The 26,770-nt window shown below is 40.3% G+C and overlaps 2 protein-coding genes across 3 annotated transcripts in view; one reads left to right on the forward strand and one right to left on the reverse strand.

Moving 5' to 3' along the window:
* dock8 (dedicator of cytokinesis 8) overlaps positions 1-4,445 on the reverse strand; it is a 78,875-nt gene extending 74,430 nt beyond the window's left edge. For both annotated transcript variants that reach the window (XM_079517121.1, XM_079517120.1), the window contains exon 1: positions 3,884-4,445. In XM_079517121.1, coding sequence (XP_079373247.1) covers positions 3,884-3,936 — 53 coding nt within the window. In that variant the 5' untranslated portion in view covers positions 3,937-4,445. The remainder of the gene's footprint in view (positions 1-3,883) is intronic.
* A 484-nt stretch (positions 4,446-4,929) lies between these two features.
* cbwd (COBW domain containing) lies at positions 4,930-26,415 on the forward strand. The gene is made up of 16 exons (XM_079517135.1): positions 4,930-5,075; positions 5,373-5,470; positions 7,136-7,222; positions 8,463-8,559; positions 10,669-10,760; positions 12,614-12,673; positions 13,199-13,236; positions 14,865-14,911; positions 15,447-15,533; positions 15,810-15,854; positions 16,598-16,654; positions 20,075-20,126; positions 23,541-23,609; positions 23,985-24,050; positions 24,420-24,546; positions 25,750-26,415. Exons 2-16 carry the CDS (start codon positions 5,374-5,376, stop codon positions 25,821-25,823), a joined length of 1,095 nt encoding a protein of 364 aa, XP_079373261.1. The 5' UTR covers positions 4,930-5,075; position 5,373; the 3' UTR covers positions 25,824-26,415.
* Positions 26,416-26,770: the final 355 nt, after the last annotated feature.

Raw genomic sequence — 26,770 nt, forward strand, 5'->3', positions numbered from 1 at the left:
GTGTATATATTGCAGCTTCATATTGCAAAGTGTATATATTGCAGCTTCATATTGCAATTTTTCTCAAGCTATGGAGCAGGACAAAAACAATAACTATTCCTGACGGGTCAATACAATTATGTGAAGGTACTTAAACAAGCCAAAGATCCACTTCCCATATGAAACAAACAAGTCTATTGTCCTTCTGTCAGGCTGCCTTTAGCAGGCCAGCACTTGTTGTGCGTAGGTAAGGTTTGTGCATGTCAGCATTTGTGAAATCATTGCCCAAGCATTCCACAAAATGCACTGAACTCTAATATTATTGCATCATTGGGTAACACTTACTCAATGATGCATCCAATATTTAAACATACATAATCAGCTAGTTATAAGAACTCATAAATAATCACAAGCAAGTGTTACCCATAGCCAGGGAAAGTCCACTCAATATGAAATATTAAAACACTTGACTATATAAGTCACTATAAAATGCTCTATGATGTGATATGATATTATGATTGTTAGAAGGCATTGTGATTATTACGTGTTCTTACAGCTACAATTATACAGTGTTATGAGCAGATACTGGTATGTTTATAATGCATTATAGATATGGGATGCATCATGCATAGCAAGTGTTACACTTGCTATGCATCGCAATGTAACCCAATTATAACACTATATATATTATAGTTATAAGAACTCATCAATACTCATCATAATGCATTACATTTATGCAAAATAGCGAAAGTAGAGCGCACAAGTACTGCGATCTGCTGGGTATGTATGTATGTATGTATGTATGTATGTATGTATGTATGTATGTATGTATGTATGTATGTATGTATGTATGTATGTATGTCGGTGTCCTCCAACAGCCAATAAGGGACCACCATTCTTGATGACGTATTAACTAAGGTACGATTCAAGGTTTGTATAAGGTCAATAACGGGTCTAAAGGATTAAGAATAGGAGAGAGCTCTAGCACTCAGAGCAGCAGTCGAACCTGGACAGAGAGCTCTACTATATGGACTCTGAGCAGCTAATCGTACCCGGACAGAGCTCTACTATATGGACTCTGAGCAGCAGTCGTACCCAGACAGAGAGCTCTAGGACTCAGCAGCAGTCCTACCCAGACAGAGAGCTCTAGGACTCAGAGCAGGAGTCGTACCCAGACAGAGAGCTCTAGGACTCAGCAGCAGTCGTACCCAGACAGAGCTCTAGAACTCAGAGCAGCAGTCGTACCCAGACAGCAGCAGAGAGCTTTAAGACTCAGAGCAGCAGTCGTACCAGCAGTGGTGAGCGCACCTCATGGCACGCTCTGCTTGCGCACAAGTAGGCCATACATGGCCTACTTGTGTGCAAGGTGCACCGTGCAAGTTGGCATCTCAACAGAGAGTGCATTTCTAGTTATTATTATCATCATCCTCAAGTCATTCCACTGGAGGTTGGCATTTCAATGGTCAAAAAGAAATCTCATCTCATCTAATCTGGAAACAGGAAAAGCAGAGAGTGGTGTGGTGGATATGACAAGAGGAGGAAGCAGACCAATGGGATTCCCCCACCACATGTCTCATACTATCATATGCCTGCAGACTTAATGGGTCTTAGTGCTATCACTACCATCACCTCTTGGCTTCCTGTCGGAAACGAGGCACCCACAAACATCAACCAATTGGTGCTCCAAGACGCAAGTCTGAAACTTCAGACAGGGACGACTTTGTGTGGACGCAGAATGCTTCTCCCACAAGGTTTGTCACTGGTCTTGTAGGAAGCTGTGAGTGTTTTAGACAGCTTGTCCACCTCTATTGCTCTGTAACTCAGTGGTCCACCCACACCCATGAGAGTTAACAGATGTTATTTAGTCAAAACTCAGAGGAAATCCAGATGGAACCCAATACTGATCCCCCACCCATTTAGAGAGTATTGAACTAAAAGAGGCCCCGTGTCCACACTCCACAGCTGTTCTCACACCTGCCTCCATATGCTATTAAGTAACAATACGTTCAATGCTAGAACGTTAACTGGCCGTGGCAGAGCATCACAGGTTAGTATCCATATTAGTACCAACTAATATATTTAGCTCTGGCTTATGGAGTTTAAGTTGTGCTTTATGCCAGACACTTCTCTTTCCTCTCCTCTTCATGCACATGAGCAATGAAGAGGAGATGAAGTTAGTATTTCCTGATTTAAATCCATAAAAATAATATTGCCATAAAAAGGCTAAGTAAAACATGCTGATAGAGAGATGGAGACAGGAAGTAGATTCAATGACTTCTTTGCTTCTCACTACCTTGGTGAAAATCAATATGAGAGAAAAGCATTCAAGGTTTGGAAATGTCTGGATTGATTGGTTCAATCTTCCAGCGGCGTAGACTCAGTAAAACCTTTTTGTGGCCAATCAAGGTGCATCATCACACATTGGCCTGTGCTGTTCACAACTTTTGTCCAACGCAATCAGCGACATCGCGTCACTCATGCTACCGAGATAGATACAGCAATTTGCTGCCTCATCATCACTTGATTTGGGGCTGAAGATCGTCTACTTCGGTCAGCAGCTGAGGTCAGCTCTCTACCGGACGAGGTACGTAAGATTTCCCCTGGCCTTTAAAGAAGCTTAGCTGGTGGTGCCTCACTGGCGTGCGCCGTGGGTAGAGTTGAATGAATTAATGTTTATTGACTCAGAAGTACTTTGGTAGATAAAAGGCACTATTGATTCAAATGCAGGAAAGGATATTAAATAATGCAGTAAATTTAGGTTCTTTCAACAATGACTGCATGTCATCGCCTCTCTCTCACATCACAATTGGAAATAAAGCTGGAATGAAAAAACTTTAAAAAATGAATACATAAACAACCATGCTGTACTGACCATGCTTGTGGTATGTATGACTACTCAATGTAATGTGATGATATGATGATCATGTCATGGACATAGTGCAATACAAGCCACCCAGCTGTACCTTTGTCAGATGATAAGCTTGTGCTGTGACATTGTATGTATGCGCTGTGCTAACCATAGGAAGTGTCAGTGTTTATTTTAATGACTGGTAAGCATGTACACAATAGACTCCCATGTACAACACTTCCTCCACACCTGACCAGTGGCACAGCACAGGAACCATCATCACATCCCTATTCCCTGCTTCTTACTCATAGCAGGACAGTCGTGCACACATACACACACACACACACACACACACACACACACACACACACACACACACACACACACACACACACACACACACACACACACACACACACACACACACACACACACACGACACAATGCCTGGTGTAGAAACAGCATATTCCTCATGCAGAGGAAATGAAGTTGACAAAGGTACTTCAGAATGCCAGCTTATTGTCGACACGTGGGAGATTTAAAACTGGGTATTCTTCATTCATTTTTATAGTGACAATGGAACATTGTATTATTTTGTACTTTGTAACTGATACCAGAAATTAAAATCCAGCCTATTTTATATAGGCCTAATAAAAGTCATGTCATGCAAGGTTTAAGCATGCATAAAGAATAGAAAATATGAATAGCCGGGCACCATAAATTGCATTATATCCTCAAGGCTACTGCTGTTTAAATAAACTAGAAAGTGAAATCAACTAGAAGAGTAGCATTCACAACATGTGGCTGCCTGTCAGGAATCCTCTCTTGACAGCTACACAGTCAATCTGGAGCTAAGAATGTAACTATCAATACTATGAATTCTGGATGCTCTAGTCTAGCATTTCTGCATTTGTAACTCTCCGTGTACAAACAGTTATAGCTATATTGAACTAGTGTACGGGTTTAGTTTAGTGTCCAATGTTAAGAGTCCACATCCACTGTACACAAAACAATCTGTGACTGTGTTGTGACTGTCTGCAGAAGATCTGTAATTACCTGTTGATTTTGAGTGCGAAAGCTCGTCGCTCTGCGCTCGCCAGGGAAGCCATGGAAGTTAAACTCCAATTTGTGTGGGTTTGGTGGCTTCTCCAATATCTATTCCAGTGTCCCCACTGACTCTCCCCACTGTCCCACACAGCGCGCTGGAGGAGCTACAAGTCTACTGCTGTCTGCTGCACTAAAGTCATCGCAATCCTCATGCTCACTCTCTGGGTGGAAACTTCCGCATTTGAACCATCATCATCATCATCTGCAGAACAGAACAGCAGACAGTCAGACACCGGGATTCCGCTGGGTGGGAGGGGATGGAATGGATTAGACACGCACACGCGCTGAGATAAGCAGCCCTACTGCCCTAGTCGTGTTTAATAATCTCTCTCTCTCTCTCTGCTTTTAGTTATGGCGGCTCTCTCTCTTCCTCTGTCTGTCTGCCTGTCTGTCTCTCTGTCTCGTCTCTCTCCCTCCCGCTCTCTTTCCACGCACACACCAAGCATGCACGGCACGCCGCACGCGTAATGATACCGTAGTGTTTGGTACGAACTACGAACCAAACGTTATTAATTTGTAACTAAGGCATTATACATCGCTATTTAAAAAAAACATATAGATTAATATTCGTATTGATTATTACACATATCTGACATCTATCTATTATAATTCGAGATGTCAAAACCCTAACCCTGAGATATAGAGACTCATATCTCAATATAGCGAGTCATCTAAACTTGTACAAACTGCGTGGCATTGTTGTGAGCTGGGTTGAGTTGCAGGTGCATACAGCGAGACCTAAACTGCCTTCTTTCGCCCTCTGTCGTTCTTGATTGTACATTACACACTGTCTGGACAAACGCCAGAGTACTCTGACGAACACGAACCACATACAACGAACGATGCTATGCTACATCTACAAAGTTAGTTTTGATATAATGCATTGGCCATTAATTTATACGAAAAGTGTTTTATTGTCTTTAAGTCAACAACACTCGAAATGTACTGCACAGCATTAGCACGTGGCACGTGCTGCAGCTATTCTCTGCCCCATGCAATAAGCGGAACCATTGTTGCCACTTCCTGATTTACACGGAGCTGTGGGCAGTGATGCACAGTGTCCAAATGTGATGCAAAGTGCATTATTTTAATTACCACTGGATTATCTCTTATTCTTCTGCGTTCGCTGCCATTGAATCGGGTAAATGATTGAAATCCCTCGTAAATTATTAAATTATTAATCGCTTAAACGTGTTGTCATACCGTTTCGTTAATGCAAGTCTGAATTGTGCACATGTGAAAGCTGTCCTGCTTTATTTTGCTACTTGCTACTATGTCGAACTAGCCATGGTTCACATGACGCTCGTACTTCATCATGACAATCATCATGACAGTCATGTTTCAGGGCTAATGTCGAACTAGCTATAGCTATTACCCTGGTGTCATTCAAATCCTATTACAGAATTGGTTAATTTTGTGTTAATGTGTGTCCATCTAGCATGGATGGCGTGGTGATGGAGGAGGAGGATGACTGCCCAGAGCTGGTGCCCATCGCTACTGAGCAGATACCTGTCACCATCATTACTGGATACCTTGGTAGGAAACACATGGCCATGGTTCAAGCCATGGACCAGGACCAATCCTTAAACCAGTGTTAATTTTGTTGACTAAGACTTAAGGCTAAGGTTTTTGATATTTAGTCGACTAAGACTAAACAATTTCAGAAGACTAAATTAGACAAAAACGAAATGGTATGTTATTCAAAAGACTAAGACAAATATTCTGAAAAAAGTAACACTGCCTTAAACCAGCAATACTGTAAAGTCCCCATTTGGTTCCATTTGTACATGCTCAGATGCTTTGTTACAAGTAGATGGACCAACATTGAGGTGTGTACTCTTGAATTAATGTCTGAAAAAATGGCTACTAGATAGAACAACAATGGCTATTACTACTACAACACTACTGGTATGTTGATCTGCATGTTTATGGGATACAAATATTGTAATGACATTTACAGTAAATTACTGTGTCGACATGATTATACTTAATAAATAACGTGATAAATTAATACTTCCCCCAATTCCCTCTATTGAATGGGTTCAGACCACACTATTCTTGGGTAGGAAACTGCTCATTCTACAAAAAAAGTCAGCCATAAATCACAATCACAGACTGGCCTAATCTGCTTGCTATGGTGGTATCGTTGTGTCTTCTAGGCAGTGGGCAGGATAGGATTTCATCATTACATTTGTGGCCCTTGCCATAACCAATTAAGACCTGAGGCCAATTCTACAAATGCCTTCTAAAACAATAGTTCTCAAACTTTTTCATGCGTATGATATGTATTTGACCATCTGGAAATTGTTTTAAGTTTGAACCAGTGACCCCTGATTATTTTTAAATGTTCAAAATACAAGCTCGCAGCAGGCCACAAAGTGATGCTTTCAATAACAAATCCATTGCTTAGCTCCCTTCCATATGTATACATACATATGCACACATACATACTTGCACACACTTAAAACACAGCTTCTTCTGGCCACTCCTATATGCGCAGCTTTGTGTGTTTGTGTGTACCCTACCCCATACCGATGATTTTGTTGGCGGTGCAATGTGTGCTGTGTACCCCATAGCGATGATTTGATTGGCTGAGACACCTGCAGACACAGACATCTGGCTCCTATAGCCAGCTTTCTGTGTGTGTGAACCACAGAATTGAGGATAAAAAGTGAGGGCAGAATAGTGAGGACGCCAAAAGTGAATGGCCGGAGAAAAGTGAGGACGCCAAAAGTGATTGGCCGGAACGTGATGATGTATGATAAGAGCGCCCCTCACTTCAAACAAGTGTGATTTTTTTAATTTACATTCATTTTATTCATTTTTGGTATTTCATGTCTAGTTTCTAGTTATTGTCCTCTGCCTTAAGTGTATATGTCATTTATATACTGTTATTTTCTGCTTGGTGTATGTTTTATTGAGGGGCGCTAGACCCTCCTATGTCCAGCTTTTAGTGTGCAAACACAAACTTTGTCAACAACAATGAATGGACAATTTTGAGTTTTCGTGTAAACACAAACATTGCGTAACACAAACATTGGACGCAAATTCTGATAGGCCGGAATGAGATGATCTATGATGATGTACGATGATGCCCCTCACTTCACACGGGTGTGATTTTTATATTCCTGTCTTTCTCAAATTCAGTCAAATTACATTTGCAAAAAAGATGTTCTTAAATGTTAAATATTTAATTTTTAGGGGCAGGGAAGACTACACTGTTAAACTACATATTAACAGAGAACCACAACAAGCGAATTGCTGTGATACTCAATGAATTTGGAGAAGGTAAGGTCTATCTATGTTTTTATGTTGTGTTGTATAGATTCTGACAGCATTGTGCCATCTTACTCTACTCCATGACCATTTCCAAATAGTGCATGTTTTAATGTTATACAAACCAGGAGATTTATCATGAAAACATTGTCATGGTCCTTGTAGTTTTTCCACAGCTTTCCACTAGAGAGCAGCAAACCAACACTTTACATGGAAACCAGAGTGCCAACATCTCATAGGCATTTGTGTCTTTTGGTGGGCAGATTTACAGGGAGGTCCTGGCCTTACCTGAATAAACTTCCCTAAACCGATAAAGCTCTCATAGTGCTGCCGCAGAGGGAAAAAAACGTTTGTCCAGAGAGCAGCCTACTAAACCTACACCAGCAAACATGCCAGGCAGCCAGCAAAAGCTCTTTATGGTTTTGTAATCGGCGCTAATGCTGAACACTTTAATCAGGAACATCAAATGGAAAATGGAACCAGAGAAATTTCCCACATTATTTGAAGTAGGCTACTGCTGGACAGCTGTCCATTTGTCCAAATATGAACATTCTATTGGGGGTCAATCCCTGCTATAGTCAGTGATGTAAATGGGTTTTCAATGTAATGAGTCCCGGGATGCAGGGATGGTCTTTTAGATGAGTCCCAGGGACATTTTATGAGTCCCACTTCAACGACGTTAGGAGTCATATTTTGCTATTTTTACAAATTCCAGCATTTAACTCCCATTTCATTTTATATGGTTATAATGGTTATATTCATGTAGAAAACAGAAGAAGAAATGATTATTATAACTAAAGCTAGCAAGATAAACTAGAATAAAAAAACAGTAGTACAGTACAGTAGTGCATCCCGTGGATGCAGAGGTCGTTGTGCGTTTTGGGATGCAAAATGCACCCTATTTTAATCTCTGTATAGTATCTTTATCTTGCTGTTTGTTGAAAGACATTTCTCCGATTCAGACACGCCTGAGATGACCTATGTTGACTGGTTGCCTGAACTTGAACATTTTCTCATTTGAAAAATAACTAGAAACGATTTGGATTACAATGACATTATCAGGGGTTTCAACTTTTTTATCAGCCTGTTTTTTTTTACTTATTACTTACTTACTACTTTTACTCATTTGTATTGCCTGTTGTATGTTGGTTGATCTCGTAAAAGTTGTAACAAAGGCATTATGTACATCTAGCTAGCCTATCTGAGTGGTGCACTGATATGCTTAAAATATATGATTGTCCACTGCCTACAGGTAGTGCCCTGGAGAAGTCCCTCGCAGTGAGCCAGTCTGGAGAGTTGTATGAGGAGTGGTTAGAACTCAGAAATGGCTGCCTCTGCTGCTCGGTCAAGTATGTGTCATCACGGTCATGGCCAGTTTATAGCCATTATTTAATGTCAACATTTCACAGAGAAATACACAGAGTCACACTAGATTATTGATCTCCTCATATCAGAACAATAGGTTTAGATACATTTTTTTAAAGATAACAATAATGTGTACTGCTCTGCCAATAAGGCATGAATGCTTGGTTAGGGTATTTATTTTGCTATAAACTTCAGGCAATACTAGTTGTCAAGCAGAACCGGTAGGTGTCCTACCTGACACTGGGGTCTGAAACACTTCAGATGTATAGATACATTGGATAACATACTCTATACAGATTGATTAGAATAACATTTTATTCATTAAGATAAGTTCTGATTTGTGGCTTTAAGCAAGTACCGTAGGTTACACAGTGTAGCCTGTAATAGATGTATAGTAGGGGTGTGCTGAAATATTGATATTGCGATATATGTGGATATTTCCTCCCGCGAGAAATAATCGATACACCGCCAGCACATATCGAGAATGCACTGTTCATATAAGCTGCTTTGATATTATTGGAAATAGCCTACCATATATTTTATTTTTATTTTATTATTTGCATATGAACTTGCCATTAGCCTAACTGTAGGCCTAGATACAGATATTTGAATGTGCAATAAATAGGATGCACCACAGTACTGTGGTAGTATATCTCAGTTGAAGTTAGCCTATATATTTTTTGTTTGTTATTATTATTATTATTTTTTTTCATGTCATGAAAGCAGGGAATCATAGCTTCAAATTGACATTGGTTGTTCAAGTTAAATTGATGTGTTGATGTTATTACCATAGGCAATATTGTTATTTAAAAATAAAAATATAAGTTAAAATGACCAGTGAGGCCTGGGCCATGGCTCAGTGGTCCAGGCACCTTGGCTGGTAATCCAGTTTGGCAGTGTGCCGCGGGTTCGACTCCCGATCCCGACAGCCTTTACTGCATGTCTTCCCCCCCCATCTCTCTCCCCATTTCCTGTCAGCCTACTGTCGGACAGACAGTAGGAGGGACACTCCATAAAATATATAAAAAATAAAGGCGAAAGCCACAAAGAAAAACATTTAAAAATGACCAGTGAGCACCTGCAACCGCACTGTTTAATATTTAGGACTTGGTTTCAATACATGAGCCCAGTACATTTTACTGGGTTCTAACTGACTGAAATATAGGCCTCCTTCATATAGCTGCCTCCTTACAATAAAAGCCCGGCATCGGAATCAGTTGAGACAAATAAAAGCCTGGATTAATAATTGAAGATTTACGGTAGTAATTCCTGATTTTTGCCTTTTTTCTCTTTCTTTTTTTTCATTTTCAGTTGCAGATATCGTGATATATCGTTGAGGAAATCTCTTGCAATATATCGAATATCGTGATTATCATTATCATTGCCTAATATCGCCACATATATCGTATCATATCATCCCACCCCTAATGTATAGCCTCATATCGTGAATGTCTAAGGGGTTAAATATGTAATTCCCAATTACAGATTGTCAGCATTTCACCTACTGTATGTATGAACACGGTAGCCTACAATGTGTTGTGTACAGTTCTTTGAATTAAAATAAGACTTTCTTGTGAGAAAACAGTGACTTAAAACCTTAATATAAAGCTTATCTAAATCTCCATCGTACCATAGGGGGGGGGGGGGGGTCAGAAGGGTCTGAATGTCTGTCTGTATTAGGGAATGACTGGTCTATTTCTTTATTTTTCCCGACCGGTGCTGGTAGTCTCTCTAGCGCCGTTCCCATTTTGTTGCGCAATCGTTGGTGTATATCGGCTGCATGCTTCTACACGAAAACAAACAATGACCCCCCCCCCCCCTCAAATAATAATAATAATGTCCCCGTACTTTTTGTCGTTCCGATGGCGCCACTGCATCGTACTTCATAAAAGACACATGACATGTGTTGTATCGTATACTACACTACGTAAGGCATAATATATTTATACTCTAGATATGTATTTGGTGCAGCACCGTTTCTGTGCTGTAACCATTGTGTATGTGTCTCATGAATGATCACTATGACATTATATGGTCAACCGTCCAACACAATCTATTTATTATAACTTATGGTTGTTTCTATTTCCTCTTAGGGACAATGGACTTAAAGCCATAGAGAACTTAATGGAGAAGAAAGGTAAATTTGACTACATCCTGTTGGAAACCACCGGTCTAGCTGATCCAGGTAATTCACATGTAGTGAAAGTACAAAACAAATAACTTTGTATAAAATACAAATCAATGCTGCAGTATTTTCTATGCATACCTGTGTGTGTGTGTGTGTGTGTGTGTGTGTGTGTGTGTGTGTGTGTGTGTGTGTGTGTGTGTGTGTGTGTGTGTGTGTGTGTGTGTGTGTGTGTGTGTGTGTGTGTGTGTGTGTGTGTGTGTGTGTGTGTGTGTGTGTGTGTGTGTGTGTGGCTATATAAATGCACCATTTTAAAATGCACCATTTTAGAGAACATTTACATTCATTAGTACAATCGTTGTCCAATATCTAAATTGCCATTATATCTAATTTAAGTAAAGGATTATTTGACTTGACCCTTGACCCTCTACTCCTGGTCAGTGCTGCCACTTTACATTCAGAAATCAGAACAAACAAATCAGAACAAACAAATGTCCTTCTGCTAGACAAGGAAGCACTAGTGGGTATGTTGATACTTGTGCTTTGTAATTAGACTTAAACTATCTAACTCTTAACTCTCTAGATCCAGATCTGTGTTGCGGTGACAAGGCCATGTTGAGGGAATATCCAAGCAGCTTATTTTCATCAGAGCAGTCAGAAAAACTATCAAGCCATTTTGTCTCCCAGGACTGAATCAATAATAGGGCATTATGGAACACGCCCTGTGACGATTGGCGTGCATCGTTAAGTGACAGATGTCAGGAACCTGTGGCACGGGCAGTCACACACCACTTGGCGGCATAGACAGGAGCAACAGAACGCGTTCAGACTGGGACTTGGTTCACTTTTCTGTCATGTCATTGGCTGAGACAGGCTCGTTATTGGCAAGGACAGGGCTGTCATTGGCTCAGACAGTCTTGTCAATCATAGTGCTCCCAGGGGACTTGCCCTTCCAATTCAGGATAGGACCAGATGAGTTATGTGAGAGATGCCACTCAGAAACGGTGTTTTCATTACTTGCCTATCAAATATTTACAATGCTTTTTTTATTCTCGCTTGACGGTTTGACAAAAGTGCATTATGTGAACAAGCTGGGGCTGGTGTGGTGACATAGGGTCTTGGAATAACCTCTTCCACAGGAAAATGGAAACAAACCAAATGTACCAGTGGGAGAAAAACAATTGAAAGCTTCTGATATTAGTTTTATATGGTCCAAGGAGTTTCAAGTAGAATACATGCATACAATATTTGTGACCCCTGCTAGTGTGAATGCCAAAACGTAAGGGTGAGTTTGGTTTAGAGGATATTGCAATTATGACGATAATATATGATGATAATATAATTTTTATCATATACAAAATTAAGTTTCTTTAAATCATTCCTTTAAGTCCTCATTAATCCAAGACAACAGAATATTTTTCCTCGCAGCATAAATTAAATGATTAAACAGACATTTATGTAACTTGTTAATAACACCCAAACAATATCGCTCAATCTTATGACATGACCATATACAGTGAATATAGTATCCCTCTTCAATCTTACACTTAAGACAGAGGTGATATGTAGATAGATAATTTAACTGGTTTGGTAAGTGGTGACTACTGTAGCGCATTGGTAAAAATGGAGAGGCTGCTTCTCTTTGAGGGTGTTAGACTCGAAGGCTAGGTGAGATCTGTAACCTGTGTATGGTTCTTAGCTTTTTGACATTTTCAAATATTTCACACCAAACCTTGTCTGCAATTTCAACCCCAAGATCTCTTTCAAGAGGAAATGGGATTGCACATAATGGGATTGCACATAATAAGTGTTGATACTTGATACTTAAGTAACACTTTTATGGGAACATTCTATATATATTTTTTTAAACAAATCCACACTACATGTGTGTATGTCTTCATTGCCTTTGGCAGGTGCTGTGGCCTCCATGTTTTGGGTTGACGCTGAACTAGGCAGTGACATCTATTTGGATGGTAAGAGGTTTGCAGTAGCACTATGTAGCATCTTGTTGGTGTAGTTATTTTTTAACGTGTTTGAATGTGTGTCTATGAGAGTAGTATGAAGAATCCACAGCAAGTATGAGACTGTCTGTCACTGTCCAGATTGGATAAACATGGATGCCAATTCCAAACAGGGTTCCTAACCATAACCCAAAGGTGGTGTTTGCGTTTTTTGTTTTTTAATAATTTCTTCTCCCCTAGTCATTATGCCTCCTCACACACATTTCTGTGGGTGTTGTCACTGCTGTTGTATTCTACTGACTCACCTACCAGTGAGGACCCCCCACCGGGAGGACATTGTAGAGCCTTCGTCCTACTCCTATATTTTTGTACATTTTGGTCCCATAAGGCCACAGTAGAATTTGCTAAAATAACTTGCTTAGACAAAACAAAGGCCAAAAGGCTGTTGGAGTTCATAACAACGTACAGGTTCTGTAAGTGCCCTGAACGCTCTTGTCACTAATAATAACATGTATTCACTTATTCTTCTGTTCATAGGCATTGTTTCTGTCATTGATGCCAAGTATGGAATGCAGGTATGATAATGAGTGAATTTTGGATTGTGCGTATGATATTATAAGTCCAGATATGCTATGCCAGCTAAGTAGAACATTGTGCCTGTTTTCTAATATCACTTGTAACTGCCAAGTTGAAGCAACTGTAGGGCAGGCTGCTGAACTCATTGTACTGTTGGTGTGAACTAACCCCCGCCCAGAGTGCAAGATAATATTATGCACACCCAGCCATCCTCAGTGCAGAAATAGTTAAGAGAAACAGGGCAAGTGACACCTGGGTAATAGGCTACTAATTTGAAGGTGTCATGCTTGGTAAGGTGACACATTTCTGCCTCTGTCCTCCTCAGAGAGATGGAGAGAGAGAGAAAGAGATGGAGAGAGTAAAAAAGTAAAAAGAACGATAGAGAGCCATTTAGGAGTAATTGATATCTGAGATGTGACCATTGTAATAGGGCTGTCACAGCCACTCACCCAGTCTTCCCCTCTTCTGTCTGACTCAATAGATTTTACCATATGAACTGTAGCGTCCCTATTCTGGGGGCGAACATTTGGCAAAAATAGCTGCTCTACATCATGTGGCGACAGTGGCGCATTGTGAGCCTGTAGATTTTCCGCTATTTTCCGCTATGATATTTAGCATAGAAGGGAAAAAGGGGGGGATTCTAGTAAGGAGCCCTGGGGGACTCCAGTCAATTATGAATATAGGGTTTAAGTGGTTAAAGAGCACTTGAGCCCTTGGCCTCAAACTCAATACGAGGCCTTTTGTCTCCGAGTTCACAGGTTTGACTGTAGAAGGAGCAAAAAAGAAAGCAGTCTTTTAGTCCTTTTCCATTTACATCGAGGAGGAAGCAGCAGAGATGCATTGGGTGACAGATTGATGTCAGCTTGATGTTTAGGGATCAGGATCTGGGGTCAAACTCTCCTCTATCTGTTATTACCTATTTAACTGGCGGGCAAACACTGCTCACTGGAGATGAGACAAACAAAATGGAAAAGATTATATTTTGTATTATTGTGTGGGTGTGGGTGGGGAGGGGGATTCAAATGTTTGGTGAGTCAATTATACTCCTGAGACTCAACATAACCCTATATGTTGTGAAAATGTCTTTTATCCGTTTATCTCTTGACATTTTTGTGTAGACTTAAAGCTGCTATAAGCAATAATACGTCACATTTTTAATTACCTTTTTTATTTTTTGTATTCAGACAGCCAGCAATGGGTAAAACGCTCCCCAAAACATTTTAGTCTCTTTGACACATCTAGGGGCCGCAATCTGCATTAAAAGATTTTCCTAGAAGCTTTGTCATTGGTCGATTTGCCTGTGTACTTCCTGATTGGTAAGTCATTTCGACCGGGTTTTTTTCTACCAATGACAAAGCTTCTAGGAACATCTTTGAATGCAGATTGTGGCCCCTAGATGTGTCAAAGAGGCTAATTTTTACTCATTGCTGGCTGTCTGAATACCAACAAAAAAAACGAAAGGTCATTAAAATTGTGACATATTATTGCTTATAGCAGGTAGCATCAAAAAAAAGCATAGAAGTTGGGTTTTGTTGGATGAAGGGTCCGCTCAAAAAAGGTCTCCAATGTCAAGTCCTGGCCGTTTTGACTTCATGGAACTCAGATCCACTCTCTCCTCTCCCTGTAGCATCTAACCGAAGAAAAACCAGAAGGACTGGTCAATGAAGCAGCCAGGTATTCTGTCTGTCTGTCTGTCTAGTATGAACTACGCCCCATGCCCCCTGCCTGATCGTCTTCCCTGCATGGCTTTCTGTCTGTTTGTCTGCCCTCTACTGTGCCATTTTGTTTCCAGCAGCTGCTTGGTGTTGTTGCTGAGCAAATACCAGGATGATTAAGGACCAATTAAAGCCCTTTCCCACTGGCATGACATGCCTGTTACATGACCTTTTGCACTTTGTGCCTTTATTTGTGTTTTCACTTCACAGTTTGCCATATGACATTAGCATGTATTGCACTCTGCTAGCCCACCTGTATACAACACACATACACACTTTGAGGGTGGGCCCAAAAGGTGGTGAAATGTTTGTTTTGTGGTGCATTGGATTTCTGTCATTGACCAGTGATCACATCTTGGGTACAAAGAAGAATAACATATTTATGCACATTTCTTTTATTTTCATTTTGATAGGATCTCAAGACGAATGTTTTTCTGTTACTGTATTTTGAATACCACAAAATAATCAGAATGTTGAATGTGCTGTCATTTCAGACAGATTGCTGTGGCTGACCTAACCATCATCAACAAGACAGATCTGGTGAATGAAGATGAGCTGAATCAGCTCAAAGACACTGTCAGGTCAACATCAAATACTTAATAAATACTGCATGGCTTTCAGGCTTACTCAATTACGACAATGCTTTTTAAACTCCAGTTTCATATGATCAACCTGACATCAGCATCAGCTGACAACATTGTGCTACTATAAGTGTCCTCTTGGTCAGGCCAGGACGTGCAGGGTTGAAGTAAGACATTCAAATCTTTAAAGGCAGGAGATGGAATGTGGGGTTAGGGTTCAGCTTCCGTTTGTTATCTAAAAATACTAAAAGAGAACATTTGGTTCTGTCACTCCAGGTCTATAAATGGCATCGCTAAGATTTTAGAAACCCAGAAATCAAGGTAAGCTCAAATGTTCGCCAACAAAACATATTGATATGGTAAGATATGTATTTTCTCTAGATAAGTTCCTGTCTTTGTTCCGTGTAACAGATGGCCACCCTGCGGTGTGCTGCTTTAGCTCTGATCTTTTTTTTTAGGCATGACCTTGCATGAGAGACACCACCTAACTGCCCTTACATACATCCCTCCGTCCTGAGCTAACGCTAACACAACACACCATGCTGTGGTGTCTCCAGTTCCCCAGAATGCTTTACTTTCTAGTCCCCCTTTTTGCTTGCAGCCCAATTCATTGTATATTTCTGCATTACGGTATGTACTAGCCTACTAGGTGTGTGGATGTGTGCAAATGTTGCCTTGCGTGTTTTCTCTTGTGTTAGAATGTTGTGTGTTATGAAGACTTGGTAGCATCTGCTGAACACAAACACGGCTCTCTGTATGTATCAAAGGTTTGGGTGTGTTACCGCTCTCCTCTGCCCCGTTGAGAAAGTTCAGAGCAGGGTGAAACAGATGAAAGATGCAGTGCAACGAGGGGTTAATTAGAAAAACGTTCATGTAGCTCTGATTTCAGTCAGTGGTTGGTGGTTTCTTTTAACGGACCAATTACATTTTCCAGAAGTCCAATACATTTACATTTATTCATATAGGTTCATATGCCCTTGTGTTGATTTTTGACAAGTGCTGAGGCCCAAGTTTATTGTTACTCATCATGTTTTGTAAATTAACCTTTGACCGTTTCTCCACAGGGTGGACCTATCTGAAGTTCTAGATCTGCATGCCTTTGACAATAAGAACGGTGCAAAGTGAGTGTCTTATGTACTGTGTGACTCAAATAACAATATCGTTTTTCACCTTTATTTTATATAGATGAAGTAGTTTGACTGCATCGGTTTTACTTTGAGCTACATGGTTGAAATGTCAGGAATCCAGTCTATTCCTATTAGCCAGTTTTCCAGAGAAGCTTGCGGCTTACAATGGGAAAGTGAAAACACACAGGCAAAACTCTCACATTTTAACCAGCCATACGATGGTCTAGACTCTTGTCTAGAGACTATTGAGACCTCTCTCATACCATCTAAAGCAACCTCCACATAGCACCGACGGTCAGCTGTCGGCCAGTTTGAAAGCGTCGCAAGCTTGTCGGCAGGAGACTCCCGATGACAAGCTCCCGTCGCTTACCGTCCATATCGCCTCATCGACGCGTCAGAACCCGTTGATGAAGAACCGAACATGTCCGGTCGGTTGCCGATGTCGGGAGCGACATCGGCATCACTATCCATGTTGTAGTGATGAGGGGGGTAAATTACTCCACTGTAGAGTGGACTTCTAGTCTGCTCGTCATGTTTCAGGGCTGACTACTGGTGTAGTGTGAACTAGATACCATATTCTCAGTATCAACTCTCAATTAAGCAACTACACTTCAGAAATAAGCCCAAACTATAAAGCAACGGGCAACTATGAATATTAAGCTATGTTACAAGAAAACCAGCCCAAAGTCGCTTATAATAAGCAGACCTGGTAACACTGCAAACCAGCGCTGCTTTCTGCAATTTGCATGGGAGAAAATAATGTTTAGTCGGCAGACTGATTTTGTGCTGATTAAAAAGAATGCCAGTCTGTTGCAATCTGGCAGCTTTAAGTAGTCTTTGACTAGTCTGAGCAAGTTTGTTTGGTCTGAAGTCACCTTAAATTCACCATCATCTCCTGTTCTAGTTCATCAGAGCTGCAAATCTCACAGACATTTGCTCCTTTTACACAGCCTGTTCAAGGCTGTTCAATGATGCACCATCATTCCGCCTTGTCGTATAACGGCACAAAGACGGAATGGGGGTAATGTTCGTGCCGCCTTTGAGCTGGCAGCGTAGTAAGTCCCAGAGCTGAGTCCACATCTGTGTAAAATAGAGTTTTCCAAAGTGGCTGCCGGGTTCAGGGATCCTCAACGTTCCTTTTCGATCTACACCAAATCTCTTTGACCAAAAAACAGCAGATCTACAAACTAGCGATGCTGGCTGGGGTTCTGTTGGGGTTCTGTTGGTTAAACAGAACCCCAACCCCAACAGTATAAAGTTATTTTCAATCTGTCCTAAATGGAAACTCATCTCTCATACTTTCCTTGTGACATACTGTATCTTAGGGGAAAAGATTTGCATATTGCCGTACCATAATCTGAAATAAATTGAAAGTTCTATAAAAATAAAACTATGTAATTCCGGGGTGCCATGGATGAAAGTGTTTACAGACAAATCTGGTATTGTAGCATTGCGCATCATCATGATGTCATCTCTCACACACGTTCATCACCAGGGTGGGGGGGGGGGGTCATGAAAGAATGGGCGAGAAGCAAATCAGTCCTGACCTTACAGTGGCAACAACAATAGATTTCAATCAATTACCCTAAAAAAGGCTTTCCCTAAGTAAACAACCAGCTCAATGGCATTGTGGAGTGTCTGTCCTGAGATTGCGAGGTCGGTGGTTCAATCCCTGGCTGAGTCATCCCAAAGACTATAAAAATGGTACCCAATGCCTCCCTGCTTGGCAGTTGGCACTCAGCATCAAGGGTTGGATTGGGGGTAATCAGCCCCTGTGACATATTAGCGTCATGTCCTGGGGATATATGGGCTACATGGCCCGGGAGTTGTTTGTTCCCAAGGATACTTACTTTAATAATAATAAATTATACAATCTCTTGAGTCAGTATTTTGATAAATAAATGTATAAAGTCTACTGGCAGCCTCTCAATGCAGAACGCTTGACATGTTATTTAAGATAATCACCAGCATTAATGACCACTCTTCTTCGCGCCGTTAGTGCGGGATCTCTGGCTTTTGATACTGTCGTTCTCCACGTTACTCTCTTAATTAACGGACTCCTCTATAGAACGTCCCCATGTCACGCTGCACAGGGGAGGTCGCTATATTGTAACCCCTGTAGAATTGCAGTCTAATGAATGGAGCATCAGTGGTGTTAAAGCTCTCTTTACACACGCCCCCAGCCAGTGTCTCTGAGCCCAGCTGTGGAGGATTAGAGCTGTGTGTGTCCACTAGCTCCTGAGGAGGCTCCCTTGTCCCTGCAGATAGCCCCCTTCCTCCCCCCGCCTCCCGTGCTCTTCAGAGCCCAGGCCCCTCCTCCTGGGAACCCACACTGCTTGTTTGAAGCGGCCCCCCGCCGCTCCGCCTGTGTGGTACTAACAGCACATAGGACTCAAGCTGCTGGACATAACGTTTGGCCTCCTTGTGAGGTCAGCGAAGAAGGGGGTGGGGCTGCATTGCTTACAGCGTGTGGGTGGTAGTAGGGTTTTTTATTTTAATGTTTTAATTATTAATTTTCTGAATCGTCTTCATCCACAGTGCCATCATCATACATACCATTACAATGTGCATGACACAAAAAATATACAAAGAAAATAAGGATACTCCATCGTCCAACTATTATGTATGGAGGAATGCACACAGACAAGCAGCAAACATAACATGAATGGGCAAAGCTTTTATTGCATTACAGAGTTGCTACGCAGACATTGTACTCACACAGACCTCAAACCAAAGCCAATAAAAATGGTTTCATAGCATCCCAATCCCAGTTAGCGTTTACTTTGCTGCATGCATACAAATGCGTACAGGCTAATTTGAATCATTAGTGTTGTTGCTGTAGGCAACACCTGTTGTTCTAGGTCCGAGAACTTTTAAGCCAGATAAAGTAAACCTGTTTTTTGTTAACTTTTTTTGTTCATTGAGTTCAATGGGCATTTTTTTGTAACCTTTTCTATAACCCCTAAAGTACCCCCTACAGGACAATATGTAATATAAATGGCAAGAATTCATCAAGGGCAGAACTTTCTACTATAGACTCATAAATTACAAGTGTGCAAATGGATTCCCACATGAAAAAGAACGAATACATGAAGAATTCAAGACAGAATTCATTTCCCAGCGGATTCCTCGTGGCTCGCGAGGAATCCGTGCAACCACCCAGAATTGCACTTTTCTAGTTTTAATGCATTCTACACAGTAGATATTAATGAGATTAGCAAAGCCTGTAAATGCAACATGGATATTTAATGACTAATGTCTAATGATGTCAGAATCAGTTTTATTGTTATATCATAGGTTTTCAGATGTAAAGAAGTGGGTGAAATTTGTTTTTGTGCGGGAAAAAAAGTGTGAGCCTCTTGAGTGACATGGAGCAAAGAGTATTGTGTAACGTTTAATCCTCTCTGTCCTCAGTTTAACAGAGAAGATGCAACTAGTGACGAACACAAGACCACATCTTGACAAGGTATATTTTGAATTAATAAGCTGTTTTTCACCTGTTTTTCCTGATTTGATTAATTTCAGAATTCCCTTGCCCACACAGGAAGATAATGCCTGAGGCTAAAATCGTGTCTTTCATTGCCTTGAGCCATGACACTCTAGTGAAACCTCCCCACCCTCCTTTAGTTTTTTGTGTTGAGATCGACCTGAGGCTTTTGATGTTGTCTTGTTACACGACAAATGGGTTCAACCTGGGTCATATACATTGAATCACTCTCTGTTCTTGGCATCACTTGGCTTACTGCGTTGGCTAGACAAACAAGTCTTTTGGCTAGACGTTTGTGGTTTACAGTCATTTGAATTCAGCTGTCATAAATGCTGCTCTTAAACTATTGTGTCACTCTGTACTGTTGTTGTAGCTAACAACAGAACATGACTAGAAGTGTTGATCTTCCATGGGAAGGTAGTTGGATGGATTGGCCCGTAATGATGAACACAGGGGTAATTCCGTTGTCATGGCAGTACTGTAATTATGAAACAGGACAGATATAGAGTTGTATTATAGAGTTTTATTAGGATCCCCATTAGCTGGTGCATAGCAACAGCTAATCTTCTGTATCTAAGATACAGAAAAAGAGATGCAAATAAGTGTCAAAGAATGATAAAATAAGAGGAAACTGGTTGTAACCCACAAGGATTTGGAATTTAGTACCAAAAACCAAAGAAGATTCAAGTGCAGGGACCTCAGCCCTCAGCACTTAAGACTGCCCAGGACTTGCATGATGTATGATCTATGAGCAGGTACACATTAAGTAGTCAAAGTGCACCAACAGTATATCAACAGCATTAGTAATATTTACAGTATAAATATAGTCAACGTTTACTTAAACATTCTGTCTCCACAATATGACATAAATATGACTGTGGTATATGACAATCCACAGTGTATAATGAGAAATATGCAATCTACATTACATAGCCTCATGGTATATAACTTGGTGTAATACTTGAAGAAAAGATAAACCATGTCATTACACAGTCGCATGAATTAAGCCTTTATTCATCCTTCATTAACTAATAGTGGCTAACTTCTCACACTAAAGTAAGCCACAGCAGCTGTACAGTTGTAGTTTTATCACAGGATAAGGGGACATGTGAACTGTTTGAGAGGGCTGTGTTGGTAAATAAGGCATTGTTATCCATTTTCTCCTGGTCCCCTTTCCCGCATGGGGTTTAACGCTTCCTCGTTCCCCCCCTCCTTCCCACCTCCCCACGTTGCTCTTTTCATGTAAATGAGAATGCTGCTTTCTGTTGTTATACCAAATAAAAAGGAAGCGTGTAACCTTCACACTTCAACACAAAGCCCCAAATATCTGCAAAGTGCCCTTAATGTTTTAAGGAAGTGTGTGTGTGTGTGTGTGTGTGTGTGTGTGTGTGTGTGTGTGTGTGTGTGTGTGTGTGTGTGTGTGTGTGTGTGTGTGTGTGTGTGTGTGTGTGTGTGTGTGTGTGTGTGTGTGTGTGTGTGTGTGTGTGTGTGTGTGTGTGTGTGTGTGTGTGTGTGTGTGTGTGTGTGTGTGTGTGTGTGTGTGAGAGCAAGCAGGCAGATAAGGATGGGTGTCAAAGCTGGTTTTTAAGGTGCTGAGTAGATCTGTGGTTTTTGACACATTCATTGACAAACTCATCAATGGCGTTGGACGCGTTTAACTGTTTTTTTAATGTTTCAGTAAACCTATACTAATCCCGATTGGATTATATCAAATTCAATGCCATCACATTTATGATGAGATAGTCAACACTTTATCTTGTTTATGGTACAGTCCAGAATGCCAAAGCACGCCGAGTCGTCAACTATGTCCGATATTGACTTTTTTTGCCGATATTCCAATATTGTCCAACTTCTGATATCCCATTCCGATATCAACCGATACCGATATATGCCGGTATTTTCACCAAAAGTCAACTAATTGTCAGATAACAACACTTCCACCACCCAAAATATTTTCCCGCTCACTTCATTGGCTAGAAATCACTGATGCTGGTCTAGTACTACAACAAGGCAACCAAAGGTATGGCACTGCCATACCTTCAAGACACAATACAACCATAAAACACCCTGGACAACGCTCCACATATCCTAGACTCTTCTCCCTCCTGGGTTCCACTTCCAACCTGTGGAATAAAATTCCCATTAGGGTTGCAACAATTAATCAAACTAATGGATTTAATCAATCATGCAAAATTACAGAGAAATCGATTTAAATAATTGATTTTGGCGGGAAAATTTGTATGTTTATCAAAAATACAAAACACATCGCAATGCAATTTTGTGAGCTTGTAGATATGCTGTTTTTGTGTGACACTGTTGTACGACAAATTAATCGCTAAGATAAATGATAGTTGCAGAACTCCAGACTCACTCCCAATTTTCTGTAGTCTGAAAGACAGTGACACACCTCTTCAGAGCCTGCATGTAACTCATTGACAAATGATAAAGTGTTTGGCAGTAACGAGTTACTAGTTACATATTACTGTAATATTATTACTTTTCCCAGTAATGAGTAAAGTAAGTTATTACTCTGGCAAAACAGTAATATTATTACTATTTACTGTAAAAAATAGCACATATTACTGTTTTGTTTTGTTGGCTGCCGTTTGAAAACATTTCATTTAAAAGATAGAGAGAGATTGTGCTTTATTATTTTATAGCCTTTTTGGCTGATTGGTGACTCTTCTTCTTAATATTAGTATTCAAAACAATTGGATTCAGTTCTAAAAGAAGCTGACTAAACAGATTGTGTTGTTGTACATTCCTTTTTTTGCGGGTGGGGAGGGGGGGGGGGGGGGGGGTAATACCGGTATGTAATATTATATGATATCAGTCTGTCTTGAGAGACTAGGCTGCCTCAAAAAGGTCAGAGTCTGTTGCTTTATTTTATTGTTTGTTATTTATGTATACAATATATACTGTCCATTTTGAGATGCTACAGCCATGTGTGTGCAGTTCAGATTGTTGATGTTGAATTCCAAATGTTGACTATTTTTGTTTTATATCCTGCAATTATTCAGTTTGGCTGATTAGAGACTTCTTATTCCAATGAATTGGATTCAGTTGTAAAAGGAGCTGGCTAAACAGATTGTGTTCTTTTGTGGGTGGAAGGGGCCCGGGTGAAAAGTAATATAAAGTAATATGTAACTATATTACTCTTGATTCAAAGTAATAAGTAATATTATTACTTTTTCTAAGGAGTAATAAGTAAAGTAAACATATTACTCTCCTAAGTAACATTGCCCAACACTAAACAAGCCTGCTGAATTATTTGTGAATTGTAATGTTCCCAACCTGTGAACTGTATGTAGCTAAATTGTTTTCATTGCACAACATGTCTTCCATAGAAAGCACTCAACAAATGAGGCCCATTATGTTTTGTGTGATCCTCAGAGTATATTGACAGCGACATTTGAAGTTGCTGGAGATGTTTCAGAAGATGTCTTGAACACTTACATCCAGGTACTATACATCTCTCCACTCATCACTGATGATGTTCTATTCTTTTCCAAAGTCCTTTTGACTCTTATGTAGGGCGACCATTTTTTAAGCTCTATAAAAGTAGCGTAAATCGCCAATCTACAAGCTCACAATGCTTGTAGATCTGTTGTTTTGTTTGGTGTTTTCATCAGAACAGAGTTTAAACGCCTACACCTATGTAAACACTCATAACGTGTGTTATTTTAATTGTGGTGAAAACTATTTGGTAGTGAATGTAAGTACATTTTAGTGTTTTAAAGATATTTGTTGGGACTCGTAAACTGGTTGACAGAACACTCATTATTGATTTGTTCTATTGTTATAGTCCTTTTGACTCATATGTTCCACTGTTTTAAGAATCTCTTATGGGAGAAGACTTTCAAGAACAAAGCAGGACTACCCATGAACATCATTCGGTTAAAGGTACAGTAGAACTCTTATTATCAACCTTCTTAATTTCAAGGACCCCAATACTCTAATTTTGATCTTTTTTTGTTATATCTGGGACTCCATTCGACACAGGAAAATCCTCTGTTAATTTAACTTTGAACAGAGTTTAAAACCTATATGGGCCCATTTGGTTCCTAACGTTTAATCATTTACCTGGGGACCCCCTGGATTCCTGGCCCCCATGTTGAGGACCAGTGCTGTGATGAGCACAATGGATTGAACTGTGACAGCAGTGGCCAGTAACAACTGCTTTATTATCTGCATTAATCGGTTTGAACTGCTCCATTCCGGTAGGTTAATGTGTGTGTGTGTGTGTGTGTGTGTGTGCGTGCGTGTTCCCAGGGTATACTATCAGTGGCAGGTAAAGCCCACCAGGTGATGCTTCAGGGGGTCCATGAGTTGTATGAGCTTGATGAAACGCCAGAGATTTGGGGAGAGCAGCCAAGACTCAACCGACTAGTCTTTATAGGTACCAACACACTTCTGTCACATTAATCCTGACTCTCATCTCATCATATATACAACTATATATATATATACAACATGTATACAATATGTATACAACTATGACTATTTTATAGGTACTTTGAGGTGTATCATGGATACACCTCAGTGTCGCAGCCCCCTTTCATAACGACGACAGGCCCAGGAAATAATTCCCCATGCATTTTTCCCATAAACATTTTAAAAAGTATTTATTTAAAGATCTGTAAGCCTCGAACAAAGCCAACTCGGATCGTGACAAATCACACACAATTTTTGGGGGCGAACAAATAATTAGAAAAATAAAAAAGTGCAAGGTACAACACTTCTTCTTTGTAATTATTTGTTCGGCCCAAAATATTGTCTTTGTTGTCATGATTTGTCACGATCCGATTTGTCTTTTTTCGAAGCTTACAGATCTTTAAATAAATACTTTTAGAAATGTCTATGGGGAAAATGCATGGGGAATTATTTCCTGGGCCTGTCGTTTGGTCATGGAAGGGGTCGGGACTGCGACCCTCTATTGACTGTTCTGTAATCTGACATGTACAATGTAGCATTGAAGTGTAATTTTATTTCTGCCAGTTCCCACTTGTAAAAGAGACTCACTTCAGTCTCAATGTGTTTTTACTGGTTAAATAAAGGTTTAAAAAAAAACTGGGAAAAGATACACAACCATCATCAACTTCTACATCTACCCCGCAATTCTTTGGCATGTAATGGACATCTACTGCTGTTCACTTAACCAATTAAACCTATACATCGTTGACCTGGGTCTCCCAGGGGTCTATCCTTGGCCGCCTCCTTTTCCCCCTGTCTTCACCGAAAATAGCCCACCTGAGCTTGTAGATCTGCTGTTTGTGGAATGTTCTGCCTATTATGAAATTCCCAGAATAGGGACTATAGGGTTCAAGTGGTTAATTAATAAGCTGGCTCATGAGTACTTGCCTACATTATATATGACATTTGCATTTCCCCACTTATAGCATCAATTCCCAGAGTTTAGCTTGGTTATTCGGCACTATCACTGATTCAAAAGCCATACGCTGTTTGGTGCTTGCTGCCTTACGATTTTCTCTTAATAAACGTATAAACATGATTCCTCACACAGGCTGTATGTGCTGTCAGTGTTGTCATCTCATCTGGTGTTTTGTTGTGTTACATGGTGTCCCCTTTCTCTTCTGTATAGGTAAGAACCTGGACAAGGACATTCTACAGGAACAGTTTATCTCTACCGTGGTACAGGCAAAGAACAGAGATTAGATGTAACCTCCCCCCTCTGATTCTCATGGTAAACTCAAGAGTTGATCCTGGACTTAACTACCATCAACAAACCTGGGACCGTTTTGACAGATTTCCTCTGGTTTTTCGTCTCTGTTAAGCTTGGTGATTTTTAGACTAGACTAGAGTATGGAAATACTATTTAGTAGAAGAATTGTGTGATAACTAATTTCAAAAGCTCAGTTCATACAAGACTTGGATATTGAAAACGGTATTATGGCAGTTTGTTAATGATCATTTTATAATAAAACCACCTCGGCCATGCAGGGAACATATTTTTATCAGTGATATTCGGTATTTGATTGAGCTAATTTCACAGAGCCAAACTCTCCCTAATCCATAGTTATACTGTGTGTGCACTGTGCACAGACTCAAACTCTCCCTAATCCATAGTTATACTGTGTGTGCACTGTGCACAGACTCAAACTCTCCCTAATCCATAGTTATACTGTGTGTGCACTGTGCACAGACTCAAACTCTCCCTAATCCATAGTTATACTGTGTGTGCACTGTGCACAGACTCAAAACTCTCCCTAATCCATAGTTATACTGTGTGTGCACTGTGCACAGACTCCGGCCGCTAATGTATTTGGGACTATAAAGGTCCCTGCACACTGCTGCGGAAAAAAATTCTGCCGTTATTCTGAAAAAGAAACGTGTCCAAGGACCTTTAGTCTTGATTTACAGCACTATCCACCGTATTAATATACTTTGAGATGATGAGAGTATGTTGTTGCAGTAGTTGCATTTCAAATTTGGCACAAATGTTTTCTTTTCAAATGTTTTTTTGGCTTTAATAAATCACCTTGTATTTTTAAGTTATTAGAACTGATTGTTTGTGCATCTTTCTGTGAAAATGTGGTATGCTTTTATTTTTTGTCATAACAAATTATATCTATATAAATAACCTGTTGTTGGTGACTACTCTG

The sequence above is a fragment of the Electrona antarctica genome (genome assembly GCF_951216825.1).
Source record: "Electrona antarctica genome assembly, chromosome: 12".
Lineage (NCBI taxonomy): Eukaryota > Metazoa > Chordata > Actinopteri > Myctophiformes > Myctophidae > Electrona > Electrona antarctica.